This window comes from Ceratina calcarata, unplaced genomic scaffold (assembly GCF_001652005.2).
Source record: "Ceratina calcarata isolate Rehan_Ccalc_2016 unplaced genomic scaffold, ASM165200v1 scaffold397.2, whole genome shotgun sequence".
Classification (NCBI taxonomy): Eukaryota; Metazoa; Arthropoda; class Insecta; order Hymenoptera; family Apidae; genus Ceratina; species Ceratina calcarata.
Window position 1 is genome coordinate 396,284 of NW_017163090.1, and position 14,494 is coordinate 410,777.

General features: G+C 48.4%; 1 protein-coding gene across 1 annotated transcript in view; it reads left to right on the plus strand.

Annotated features, from left to right (window-relative positions):
- The window catches only part of Atg5 (autophagy protein 5), a 21,893-nt gene extending 7,583 nt beyond the window's left edge, over positions 1–14,310 (plus strand). Inside the window, exons 2-5 of the mRNA XM_018026961.2 lie at positions 12,969–13,207; positions 13,287–13,492; positions 13,566–13,882; positions 13,965–14,310. Of these exons, the coding sequence (XP_017882450.1) occupies positions 13,052–13,207; positions 13,287–13,492; positions 13,566–13,882; positions 13,965–14,074 (789 nt within the window). The 5' untranslated portion in view covers positions 12,969–13,051 and the 3' untranslated portion in view covers positions 14,075–14,310. The remainder of the gene's footprint in view (positions 1–12,968; positions 13,208–13,286; positions 13,493–13,565; positions 13,883–13,964) is intronic.
- Positions 14,311–14,494: the final 184 nt, after the last annotated feature.

Sequence of the window (14,494 nt, forward strand, 5' to 3'; positions counted from 1 at the left end):
ATTATAGGAAATGCGTTTTTCTAAGGTACATAAACTTTTGGGATTAACTGTATAGCCAATACATCCTTAATACAATTTGTTTGCACTAATAGACTGTTTAAATTTTTTACATTTGAATGCAATTTAGTACAAAATCTGGTACTTTAGTTTGCTAGCAGCTATAATAATAATTGTGACTATAACAGAATGACAATACCGTTTCCTTTTGATTTCTTATAGAAGAAGATAAGACCGGTCTCTTGACTGGTGCGTGGTAAGCTTAATATTAATGAGGGATAAATTGTTGATGGAAGTGTCGATGCATTTTCACGAAATGGTCAGTGTTACAATTTGCACGTTTCTGTTCGATTTTTTTATGTATCGGTAAGTGAGTAGACGTTTCTTATGCCTACAGGAAGTTAGGGAACTAGTTTTAAAGATCTTTCATAGCTATCGCGTTTCCTGGAACCTTCGGGTGGCTTCAACGATTCACAAGTTCGATCACGATAAGTCTATCGCTACAGATCATTTTTCAGATCGGTGGGCAGTCAACCGATAGCTGTGCTACTACGATGAAAAAAGGACGCCAAGAACGACAGCTACGAAAGATTTCAGTTCAGATCGAGTCCCAAACTTTTGGATAAACTGCCGTATATAAGGTGCACGACATCGCTACGTATATTCGTGTACACTACTCTCTTACACACACGTATGAAGCGCGAGAATCAAATTTCGAGACGCTACTCGCGATACTTACGATTCATCCGACTATACTCACGGGCTTGCATTTGAACAATAATGGCGCTAAATTGAAATCGAAGACGCCGGGAAACCTTGCGCTGTCTAGCTTACACGAGGCGTCACGCGTTCGTTTCAACCTTGCGCGACGTAGCACGATACCGCGCAACTCATTCGTCAGCGAAAAAGGAAAATTGACGAAGATGGAGAAACGAAGTCGACTTTATTATTATGCATCTATAATAACATAGGTGATAACGCGTCTCAAGACTAACGATAAGATAGTCAGCGGTAACTTATCGTTTTCAAAGAAGAGAAATGGAAAAGTTTTGTCGGCTCGACCTGAACCCGGGGAGAAATCGAAAAAGTGTAAACAAAGTAGACGAAGGAGACTCACCAACAACGGGCCTAGCCGATTCACCGGTACTCCCTTTGACGCATCGGGTTTCCTCTTCTCGTCAGGGGAACAAATCCACGGGATCGAAGAAAACAGAACCCACTCTCGACGCGAAGTCGAAATCCTCGACGTCGCTGTTCGCGTGAACGGTTTATCCGCGCATATCCGGGAGTTGAGGTCGGAGTAGCAGACGGCGAACGGCGAGGTCGCCGAGTGGGAACGGTTCGGGTTCGAGGCACCACGTGCTCGTCGTCGTTCGAAATTCTCCGAATCGGTGATCCGCCGCGCTTCGCTCCTCGACGACGAGTCTCTCTCGCGTTTCTTCGCGGTGGATAACGGCGATCTCGCGCTCTCCTCGAGGAAGACACGTGCGCGAACGATTGGCAGAAACGCGAAGGAGAGCGCACCGCGAACCACGATGACAACTGCCGGGAAGGAGGCGAAGACACCGGGAAGGAAACGATGGAGAAGGAAGAAACGAAGGAAGAAAACGGAGAGGCAGGCGACGACGACGTACGAGGAACTTGGGACGAAGATGAGAAGAAGAAGAAGAAGAAAAAGGAAAAGAGGGAGAGAGAGAAGAGAAACGAAACGAACGAGTCACGTAAAGTCCACAAGTCTGAATCGAACCGCCAGTTTCCAAGGATGCTCGGTTCGAACTGAGAGCACCGAGAGGTTCCTCGCGCGAGTCCCTGCCTCGGGTGTGGGTTTTCGGTTCGTTTTTCCCTTTTTTTCCCTCCGTCTCCGTCTTTCTGCGGCCGTGATCCTCGTCCCACTCTCTCTCCTCTTCTCTCTCTGGACGACCTCTTTCACTTGCTCCTTCCTGCCAGTTCTTCGCTCTCTCTTCTTCTCTCATCGTTCTGTTTCCGTCTCGTCAGGGCCGACGATGGTGCGCAGCGCTCGTAGGCCCCCGGGGCCCCTGGGACTCGGGACTGGGTGGCGGTCGCCGAGGACCGGGAAGTGGGGAGACCCCTAACCTAACTTAACCCGCTCCGAAGAACTCCCACCACCACCCGATGGCTCTCAACCCTTATCCCCACCAGGAGCGATCCGTGCGTCTTTTCCGTCTTTTACCTCAGTACATCTCGTTCCCTCGTTCTTTCGATCTCTCTCGAGTTACTTTGGATCCCGACGGAGGAACCCCGGCGACGCGTTTCTACGCGTGTCGCGTGTAACTACCGGATCCTGATCGTGTCTCGGTTCGCCGATGCAACTCGGACAGAGACCACGCGTACCTTCTTCTCCGGATCTGCCACGCGATGAATCATTTATCGGACGAGTAATTTTTCGCGACCCGGTCGCGTCGACGTCGCTCAAGCCGATAGAAACGTGCGACACGATCAGACGGATCGGTCTCTCGTCTCAGCGCGACGGGAGATCGACGTTAACTTGGCCGAATCTATCTACACGAATCTCGGATCGGACTACCGTCGTCGGCCAGCGGACCCACCGCTGCGAGATCTCCGATCAATCCGCGTCGATCCGTTCTTCTCTTCTAAAACTCTCCTCTGAGTTCTCTTGTCGACGATCGGTTTCGCGTTTAATTCGGGTCCGGGTCGATCGGTCCCGAAAACGCGAACGGGGCATTGTCGTCGAGAGAAAAGAGTTATCGCGGTTTCTTTCCGAACGCAGTAGTAATATATTCGTACGTCGCGGTCGGGAGTCTCGGATCGCATGCATATGGATCCGCTTCTCGGCTGTCTCCAGCCCGTAGGCCCTGTAGTAGGGAGAGGCTGCTGACTGGAAACGGATGATACGACGAAGAGGGAAGGGAGAAAGAGGCAGAGAGAAACGGAGACGGATGCGGCGATGGAAGAACGAGAAGGGACTCCCACGGGGCAACCCACACACGATCGAGGAAAAGGGAAGGGACGGGCCCCGTGCCGCCGCGGGCTGCCCGTTTCGAGTTCGAGCGCATCCGCGCGCAGTGCGCACGCGGTGCGTAACGGAATCGGATAAAATTTTATTCCACTCCAGCGAGTGACGGATCACCGTTTCCTCGGACTTTGTATGCGCAAGAGTGCTTTTTATGTGTATGATAGTCGATCCGATGCAATGCGTAAAGGTAACCATTCGCCTTCCCGGAGACTGAAGAGAGAAATTGAAGGAGAATAGGTGGATGGGATGTCAGGTTGAACGAACTGCATCGGATGTCGCGATTTGCAGTCAGAAAATTTAGACGCCACAATGGTCCCATTCTCATTAAATATCGTCTGGCGATAAATTCATTTCTTCCAATTTGATGGCGAGATCGAAATGATCGAAATCGAATTTTTCCTCTTTTTCCATTTCTTTCACGCTAGCGTGCACAGTGATAGAGTAGACGGCGGGCGTTTCTCTTTCGTTTGCGTCTATAAGAAAATCGGAGTGCCGTCTCGGCAGATTTCCTGGCATCGCGCAAGCGATTAAACGTCACGGTCGATTCGCTCGACAATGTCCCGTTATCAGACGCGGACGGTGCGACGGTGCTCACGCCTATTTATTTACCTTAATTAAGATAGCAAACGTGGCTCAGATTTTCTCGATCTGCCTCCGAGGCTTCTCGTATCTCCAGTTCGCTTTTTGCGCTATCGCGCAGTCGTCGCTTTCGAATCGCGTTAAAAATGAAAAAGTACTAACGTTCGAGAACGCGTCCGTTACACGACAGCGTTTACTCCATTCGAAAGAGTAGAGTTTCTTGTCCGAGATTTTAATTTCGCCTATTTGATTGGAAACCTTCGAAGATTCGCACGTTGGCGGTCAGTCGGCTGTTAAAATTTCGGAAGGTCAAACGCAGGAAATCGGGTTAATTACAGGAAGCAGTAGCGTGAACGGTACCACGGTGCCCATGATCGGTGAACAAGCTTGAACGCCCGCGAGCATGGTGGTCCCAATTAGGTCGGTGGCCGATCTGAACGCCGAAAAAGAGCTCGCGTTACTTTCCTTCTCCCTCGAGTCTGTAACCGATTGCGAATCGATCATCAGCTCGTTAGATTTTCCGAACCTGAAATCGATTCGTTAAAAACTAGGAAAAATCTTTGTCGCATTCCTTCTTTCCTCTCTGTTCTACGATCCGTGAAGATAACGATGAAGACATGAAGAGAACGAGGATACTTGAATCTAGTTTTATACATTAGATAAATACATGCAGTGCGTGGTGTGGAACTTAGAGAGTAGTAAAGTGTGGAATAGGGAGCCTAGAGTGGAACGCGATTATATCGTACAGCGTGGGACGTGGGACCGAGAGCTACGGACGCTGCGCGCTTTGCTGGGGGCGGCTCCTCGCTTCTTCTCGTGCCTCAGCTCGCTCGTCCCCTTTTTACTTCTTTCTTCTCTCGTTCCCGTTGCTCCGTCTAGTCGTCTAGTCGGCCAAGCTAGCGGCTGGCACATCCTTTCTTTCGTTTTCTTCGCACGACCGCTTCGTCTCGAATACAAAGCACGCCGCAGAGTGTCGAGTAAACTGAAAACGGTGTAGGCGTAACGTAACATCGAACGATCGATTTACTCAGGAACGCATTTATCCGATTTCGAATTTGTCGCAGTTTTTCTTCTGTGTCTAACGCGTAAGGAACTCGTCAAAGGGTAGAAAGGAACCGATGTAATAAGTTCGAGGAGATAGGATCGAGGATGGAAAGCTGAGTACTCTGCTGGGGGCGGCTCGGTCTTGGCTCAGCGCTCCCCGTTCCGGTCTTCTCTTCGTCTTCTCTCTTCGGTCTCCGCTCTTTCTCTCCGCTGGATGCCCGATGATGGTCGGTGCAGCGATTCTCGACGGGCGTCTGTTGTACCCTGTGCCTTTAGAAAACAGTTCTACCGGTCTGTCGGTATGCGTGGTCGTGGTCGAGGCTGTGGCTGCGACCGTGGTTACGGTTGCGGTCGTGGTCGTTCCAAAAGGAAGAGAGGAGTAGGGAGCAACAGGTGGCCGCTGATCGCGCATCGCGTTTACGCGTACCGAATAATCGACTAATAGGGTAAGTCGCGCGACAATTTATACATCGATCTATCATCCATGGTTTGAATTGATTTCTTCCTTTTGCCTCGATAAGACGCATTTATAATAAGAAAGCGGCCAGAAGTCGATAGATCATTTCGTCGCATCACTTCGTCGATACAAATTCCTTCGGCAAACTTATCTCGTATCTTCCGCGTGTCGAATAATTACTCGACGAACGTACACGAGTATCTATGTATCTCCAAATTTGTTCCACCGTTGCCACCTGCCACGGACGATTAACCGAATACGATGGAGATAACGAGAGTCGACCACCTGACTTTCATCCGCGAGAGTCTCTCGGTTCTAACTTTAGATTCTAGACTATGGATTCTGAACTTCGGACCTCGGCTTATCTCTCGTTGGACGCGATATCGCTAAACGAAGTGGCGCGAAAACTTGGGAAAAAACGCGGTGTAGAAGACTCGATGGGAACGACGACTGGCGGTTGGATGAGCCGGCAGGGAACAGATACGGGCGCAAGGTGGTCGAGGAATCTGTGAGACTCGGGAAACTTAACGGTCGAAGACGACGAGGAACAAGTGCGGCGGTAGTAGGGGCATTTGTGGGAAGAAGAAGGCCGAGGGCGCAAGTCGGTCGAAGGGTGCAGCCGAAGGTGGCCGCGGCGAGCGGAGTTAATAGACCATCTGCTCCTCGACGACTCCTTCCTTCGAGGAAGTCGATGTTTAGGAAGTCCATGGGAAGCGGCGACAACGGAAAGCCCCATAAACGGACCGAGGCGCGAGGACATGGGAACGAGTCCGCGAGCAAGTGACCGTCCTTTCTTCTTCGTACGCTCGGACTCCTTGGTGCCCGCCGGGAGTGTCCGCAACCTATCGCCTACGCATAATTGAGCTAGCCTTCGCATTTCATCATCTCATTTGTCGTAAAAACTTGACCCACCGCTGCGAATTCGACGCGTTTCGCGACGCGCGCTAATTTCGAGGCCTTCTTCCTCTGCAACAACTGTTTCTCTCGTCCGCGTGCACCGCAACTACCAACTCTCTCTCTCTCTCTTTTTCTCTCGCTGTCTTTCCTTGGAACGAGCGGGAGCTTCTTCGCATTCACCTGCTGCTATTCGAAGATCAGCTGCCCTAACCGCCACCTTGGTAGCACCTTGCCTCGCCTTCGCTATCCTCCTCCTCCACCACCTTCTCCTTCACCTCCGTCGTTACCCGCGGAGCGGTTGCGCGTTGCCGCTCTTCTTATCCTTCTTCTTCTTCTTCCTCCCTTTCTTCCGCTTTTCAGCTCTGGACTTCTGCGGTACGGTTCGTCTTTTCTCCCATCGCCTTTGCCCGATCGTCGTTTCTTCTTCCTCTTCTTCTCTTCGGGGCGACCATCGCCGCGAGCCGAAAGTACGCACGTCTCTGTACGCGGTTGGGATTTTTTCGAAAGAAACACAGCTGCGCTGCTATTTTATGGGGGCCCCTCGCGAGCTGCGCGCCGTTTGCAGCTTGCATGCTTCCGAGCTCCGTTTCCAACCCGCGCTTAATCGTCTTATGTTCGTCCCTCGCTGGTAATTATCTCTTATCAATCGAGAGCGCTAATTTTTTTCTTAACGGCGGAGTGGTCGGGCGTTAAGAATGTTGATGGAAGAAACGCGATCGCGACGAGTACGCGAATACACGCAGACTTAACGAACATCGTTTGATACCCTGCAAAAGATGCGGTCGGTCGAGGGTCGACGATTGCGCAACGCAACAGGAACGGGAAACGAGTCGTGTAAAGTCGCAGGCACGGTACGCTTTAGGAATAACGTTGGAAGAAAACCGAATGGCACCTGTGCGAGGTTCTTTGTCAGAATTTCTTCATTGGCGAGCGAGCATGCGAGTTCAGTGCGCGCGGGCACGAGACACGGGGCACGGGCGAACGAGCAGCAGCAGGTGAATCGCCGATCGGCAAGTGGACGATGAGCGTCGTCTCTTCGATGTTTTCGCGCAACGGACATTTCTCACGATATCCGCCTTCGATTCCCTTGCGCAAATAAAATCGCTTCGGATTATGTCTTTTTAGAGAAACTTGTTGAGAAACCGAAGAGAAACTAAGAAAGGAAGAAGGTAAAAAAGAATCACGAACGTTCTAGGAAAAGAATCTCACGGAGATGCTACGCTTTTGCGAAAAAAAAAGGGTTATCCTCTTTCACCCGGTACACATTCCCGTACGATTTTTTCGCGCGTTCAGGGAAGCTAATACCCTCGGAGATGATGCATTTTTGGGTCGTGAGTCGTGAGACCGATTCCGTTACTAGCGAATGGAGAAAGAGAGTGTGAGAGGGGGAGAGAGAAGTTAGCGGATTCCTGACCGTTCGAGTGGACGAGTCGGTGAAGCGTGACGAATACGGAGGTGGCGTCGGTGCCTCGACGAAATTCAAACGCCGAGGGTATCGATTACGATGCGCGGGTCCAAGCGCGTTCACCCCCAACGTCTCTTCCCTCGAAAACGGTTGGCGCCCCCCGACTTTCCCACGCGTTGCCAACGACAAGTTGACTCCTTCGGAAACGCTCCTTAGACTTCGACCCCTCCTTGGAGTCGTTTCCCGCGATTACGAGTTTCTTCCGTTATTGGACTCGCATTTATACTACGCTACGCGTGCTTGCGCTCAAGTATGACGCACGACACAGCGTCCACCTAACGGCCTAACAATCTTATCGCGATTAGTTCCGATATTCCCAAATCAAAACTGATCGATCTCGTTCTTCTAAAATATCCGCGTGCAGGATCGTCCAACCGCCACCGATCGCGAACATACCCACACCCACTTTACGATTCGATTCTCTCTCATCGTTAAGGAAGATCGAGGAAGAGAGAATGGTTGGAAGAAGAGAAGACTGAGAAGGGGAGGTACGAGCAGCCCGGCGTGTGCGCCCCTCGCGGAAAAAAGGACGACCGGACTACTGTGACTGTGGGAGATCGCGGATCGTACGTAGGCAGTGGACTGGCTAGGGTGCCGGTCGGACGCAGCCGTGAGAGGAAGCCCGACGCGACGGGGCGACGGGGCGACGGGACATCGAGACGAGAGAAGGACGAGCAGAATCACCTGCGGTGCACCTGCTGTGCAGGGGGCTCCTTCGCTCCCGAATTAAAAGTGTATCAGACTTTCCTTTTCCTTCTTCTCTACTGTTTCTTCTCGCTCTTCTTCTTCTCTTATTCTTTATTATTCTTCTCCTCCTACATCGTTCCCGAGCATCTCGTTTTCGTAGGACCTATTCGTCCGCTCGGCGATCAAACATTTTTCCCTCGCGATAATGTGGGATGGATTGTTCCATGTTCGAAAATCGCACGTGCGCGAGCAGTTTTAGTAAATGTCTTAATTTCTGTTCACAACATAATTTTTATTCACTGTCTCTGTTTTATATGTAATCTTTACATGTGATCTGAAGACAGTAAGTAGAAATTGTGAGGTGAAATTGGGACATTTACTATATAATCTCATCCTGCTTACGACTTGATTTCTACATTTTTCGTGGTAATCGTTAGTTCGGATCGACGTAGACGCGGTCGGAACCTAAAAGAGATACATAGATAGAATGGAACGAAACGGAGTCAAGGGCAATTATGTAACTACGCAACCCATACTCGATCGTAGCAACAACGCTACGAACGAAACGAAAGGTTGGTTGGATGAGGTGATGAAACGGGCGCCGCGGTGGAGAATAAGATAAAATCACATTTTTACGTATAAAACGGACCGTTACGACCGTTTGAAGAAAGGAGTCGCGTTCGTCCGCGGGCAGCGGGAATAGAAGCAGAAGTAGCAACGGGCAACGAGCAACAGGTGTATAGCAGGTGCGGGCACCCCGAGCGGGTTCCGTCCAGAGAACGTCGCGGAGAACTGAAAAGTTTCTTCTTCGTCGTCCTCCACCACCCTGAGGTCCCACGCGAGAAACCGACCGACTTTCAACCGTCGATTGCTTCAGCGTTGCTTACCCCTCGATTCCCACCCCGCGAAGCTTCGACTCCGACTTGGAAACAACGCGCTCGACGTCCTTTCCTCGTCTTTCTTCTTCCTAAGACGTATGGCGGCGACGATAAATGGAAAATGCTAAGGTCGACCGGAAGAGGCGAGAAGAATATGAGAAGAAGAAAAAACGGAACGGAATGAGAACGAGAACGAGGCGGGAGAGGAAACACCTGCGTCTCATTATCGATCGTCTATCGAAGAGGGCCTCCTGTTGGCCCTCGGCCCTCGACCGTTGAAAATCCACCCTGCGTCGTCGTGGGCACCGACGTCGTCGGTGTCAGGTGCTTCTTCCTGGACGGCAAGTGTTTTCTCGATTTAATGACACGTTGCGCCACGCACGCGCGTCCCTATACCTTTCTTCTCGTGCTTGCGTTCATGCATTCCGGATTTCCGTTTCCATTCCCGTTCCATCGCTAACATCTCTTCGAGTTCAGAATGTAACGATCCTTCTTCGTTCCAAGATTCGTTGCCAAGATTTTCGTGGAAAGTAGCAAGAATGAAACTTTCGAGCAACTACGAGCTCCTCCAATTTATGAAACTTACGTGGAAACCGCTCGATCACATCCTTTTAAGAGCAAACGACGGGACGTATCAATCGGCAATGATAAATTTGACCCGCTCGCGTCGCCGCCACCGCCACCACCGTCACCGCCGCGCACCGTAAACGTACATTTAGGTATTTTTACTTATCAAAGTTCAATTGAGTTAACGATCGCACCTGTACGTTCCTTTCTCCTCGCTAGAGCGCGACAGCTGGATTCGGCACGCTCGCGTGTCGCGCACGGCGCACACGCGTTCTTCTCCTTTGCTGCCTCCGCGTACAGGTGGGACCGAGTCGTCGTCTTTATCCTTTCGCGTCTCTACTCTTCACCCTTATTCGACATTATTTGTTATTTCCTATCATATCGTTACTTTTATTCGTCTCCATTCTAATACGCTTCGATCATGCGAGACGCAACCTGGTTATGTGAGGGAGTCTCATCTATCTAATGGTAGAGGTTCCTGCCGTTTGAAATTAGATAACGGGTGATTATTTTATAAAAAATGAGAACTAATGAACGCAGCTCTTTAAAGAAATCATCTCGCGCTACCGTCACACGCTTTTGCTACTGCCTCGGCTTGGCATTTTTTGCCATCTGCCTCTTGTCGGGCACATGTTGCGGACTCGCGGGATAACATCGAAAATGATCCGAAACAGGTATATAAAGAGAACGCTCCTAAGTTTCGACACTCGCTACCCGTCTGTCGACGGTCGCGGTCACCTGTTCGTTTCCTTTAAATCAAAATACGTTCTATCCACACACGACGTTCGATAGTTCTTTTAGAACGATATGGTAAGATTCGATGACGATCGGAAATTGATCATCGATCTGAAAATTGTCGTGTAGATGTGTCGGAATATTATTCCGCCAAGGTGAACGTTTGTATCCGATAAAATTGGATCGAAGGAAAGGAATTATTTGCTAGCTTCCGGTTAAAAAAATCCGGTTAGGTCGCGATGGAATCGTGGCCAACTCCGACCCTTCCGTTTCCGGTACCTATCCCTGTACCGCTGGATCATATGAACGAATTCCAGGATCGCGGCCCATACCTATGCATATCACGTATTCGTACGTAGGTATATCACGATAAACGGGTGCGGCGCGTGAATAGAGCGGCGCGGCGGGGCGGCACAACCCCCTGAGTGTGACTCTCGGTCAACTATCGGTGGAGGAAAAGGGTGGACTTGATTTATGAACGAAAATCTCGAGTAAACGGTCGTTTCCGCGCTCCGTCGGGCGTGAAATCACTTTGGGCGAGTTCGGCCATAACGCCGCGCCACGTTGCGTATACATGCGTATAGGTAGGTACCGTCCGAGTCGCGACACCCAGTCGGTCGTGCGTGCATTTCCGGTACTCGCTACGTAGTGCATACCCCAGAGACCGAATGCGCCTGCCCGTCCACTAAACTTTGACGCATCGCTATGATTTCCTTGCTGTTCATTCATTCATCATTAATAGAGTAGAAAACTAGAAATAGACATAAACAAATACATGTGATCGTCAATTGAAGTTAACTGCAGTCGCAGACATATGAGCAAGCGCGACGGTTCATTTATTCCCATTCTCTCGTTTCGCTGACAGACTACAATAGGTTTGTGCAGCTGGACCCGTGAAAAACTATCCATGGCGAAATCTTCCCTGGTCGAAGTAAAACCGGTTGAAATAAAAATTTCGAAAACAAATGTTCCGAGCTTCGCCCTAATTTCAGAGCGAATCCTGTCCCGTCGATACTTCCAACGAAGTTGAAAACGGTCGAGTTTACAACTGCTACTCGATCATTCGCACTCGCGTTACGTTCTTGAGCGTTGAAACTTACAACAATTGAAGATAGCTGTCAACAATTTATCGAGGTCGAAGGTTGCTTTATAAATCGAGCTTTTATTGCAGCTGCTGTCTACCATTAGCATACGCGAAACGTTCTACATTTGTGCGATAGACATTCTTCCCTTTTATCGCTGTCTCCCTGACATTTTTATCGCGAAAACTAGACGAAAAAGGAGGTGGAAAACAGAGTGAATATCCAAAGAAACGCGTTGAAATTCCGAAAAACGGAGCTTCCGCCATCCTTGATTGGAGGTACTGGTTTACGATACTTTATCAATGCTACTTATGGATTTATGGCGAAAAGTCAAGAACCAGGGGAAGATGCCGATTGTGGTTGCCGATGCAACGAACAACCGTGTGCCGTACGCAGCTGTGCGCGAAATTGATGCTGCGCCGGCCGCTCGTTTGCAAATTCTACATAAGCCGCGCTGGTTATTACCGGAATGCGCGATTAAAAATTCCGCATCACGGAAAAACGATAAGTCTCGCATCGAGACAAACGCTGGACGTTCGCTCGAATGTTCCTTCTACATCGTTGCTTAGCATCGAAACCCTTTGCTGATTTTCACGTAACAGTTTAATAGGTAGATTTTACGATCGTGCATAAATTCCGAAACGATTTAATGTGCAAAATACTCGTGAAAGTTTACAAATAGCGCACTTTTTAAGTTATGTGACGTAAAAGAACGATCCATCGCGGTATAATTGTGGAATTCGATTTACGTAAGCGTGCGTCGTGTATCGTATATACCTGTACACGATATGTATTATTTACGAATATGTCCCGAGACGCGTCGATTACACGTGGCGCCCGTGATTTAGATTCGTTTACCTTTCACGACGCCGAGACTAGCAAGTGGGCGAAGTCACGCGCTACGTGCCACGTGTAATTCGGATTGACGTCGACTTCGCGATGATTCGGGTGTCTATGTACTGATTACATTTAAAACACGACTACCTAATCATAATCGGTCGGAACGAACCGACTGAGACCGACCTTTATCGTTCCGATTAAAAGAAACCGGCACGGCGAAGCGAGTTTTCTTTTCTTCCTGCCGTCTCTAAGTTCAAAGGTCCCTACCGATAATATGCTTGCTTGCCCGACATCTTCGCTCGACAGATAACGAATCTTTATTTATATTTAAAGTAACGGCGACATCTGCTTGTCTACCATATTTTCTTGCGTTACTGCATTTCCTTTTACGCGAGTCACTCGCGACGCTTGAATCACTCATCGAAGACAATGAGAAGGGAAAGGAATTTTCGTTCCATTTTAGTTCTTTAATATTCTTTTATCTACTTTCTATATTGTCTATTCTTCTTCTCAGTGCTCTTTGTTTCCTCCCACTAGTTAGAAATATGTTGGTCTGAAATTGAAAATGAAAGTTATACTCCGGCAATTTCGATTGCGAGGAGTTAAACTCGAAATTCGAATACTCCAAGCTACGAATTAAAACCTGTTGCTCTCCGCGGCTCTTCGGAGCTTTAATATTTTACAGCACGTGGAGCTATCTGGCGGATGAGTGGCTAAATATTTGATATATATTCTTTTGACGCAGCCAGCAGACGAAAAACATAACCTTTCGACTGTCATCGAAGCTCCGAATGAAAGAAGAATAAACGATTGTTATCCGTTACCGCAATGGCGAATGACAGGGAGGTGTTGAGGGAAATTTGGGATGGAAAAATTCCCATTTGTTTCACGCTCGACTCCGAGGAAATATGCGAATTACAAGGGCCCGATCCATTTTATCTCATGGTACCTAGGTTAAGTTATTTCCCGCTTTGTACAGACAAGGTAAATAACACGAAACGAACACGACAGAGGTTGAATCCAGGTGCTTAGTTCTTTCACGCATTTTTACTCGTTGGGTTAGGTGCGAAAACACTTCATAAGACACATACAAGGTGATGGTAAACAGGAGCACGAAATGTGGTTAGAGTTCAATGGTATTCCCTTGAAGTGGCATTATCCGATCGGTGTCCTTCTAGACATCTACTCAAACGACGTTCAATTGCCTTGGAATATTGTCGTTCACTTCGACAAGTTTCCAGAGAACGTGTTGATGCATTGTCAAAACAAGTGAATAAAAAAGCAATTTAATGTTTACCATGCATAACATACAATGAGACATTTCATAGCAACGACGTTTTAGGGAAGTGGTAGAAGCACACTTTCTTTCTTGTATCAAAGAAGCAGACGTATTGAAGCACAGGAGCCAAGTTGTCTCTAGTATGCAGAAGAAGGATCATAATCAATTATGGTCTGGCTTACTTAATGACAAGTTTGATCAATTCTGGTCTGTCAATCGAAAACTCATGGAGTCCGAGGAAGGTTTCAAGTATATACCGTTTAGGTGTTACACGAGTGAAGACAAGTACGTACAGAAACTCGTGAAACCTCTTAATGAAGAAGGTCAGAGGAAAACGCTTGGAAATTTGTTAAACGAAGTATTTCCAGAGAATAAAAATGGTGTGTAAAATATTTATTCAAGCGTACGTGTGCGTCATGCATTCGTACCGTCCAACGTAAAAATGCATATTTCGTTTTACAGTTACAGTACTGACGCACGGTATTACTCCACCCATGGAGACTCCCCTTCAGTGGATGTCGGAGCATTTGAGTTACCCAGACAATTTTCTACACTTGATCGTTACGTCGTAACGTGTATGCAACTACCGATCGAATAATCGTCGATGGGAATTCCACGGACCGTGAGTCAAACGCTGTATTCTTTCACCAACGTTAGCTCGTATTTTAATCGAAATCCGCTTACTCGTGGATCTTTATAATACGCATCTCTGCGTCCTACGTCGTATATTTATTTTATACAAAATCGTAAACGAAGTTATTGTCAAGAAAAATGACGATTAAGAAATAAGATAAAGCTATCGTTGTTGCTTGTATCACGCACGCGAACGCAACGTTCGATGATGTAGACGTCGAACTATGTTTACCGTGTATGTATAAATTGAACGAACAGTTATTACGAACTAAGGAACGATGTCCAAAAGGAAATGTATTGTACAACTATTTTAAACGATACCAGTTGTGTCTAGATACAATTGTTTGTAATGTCGTACA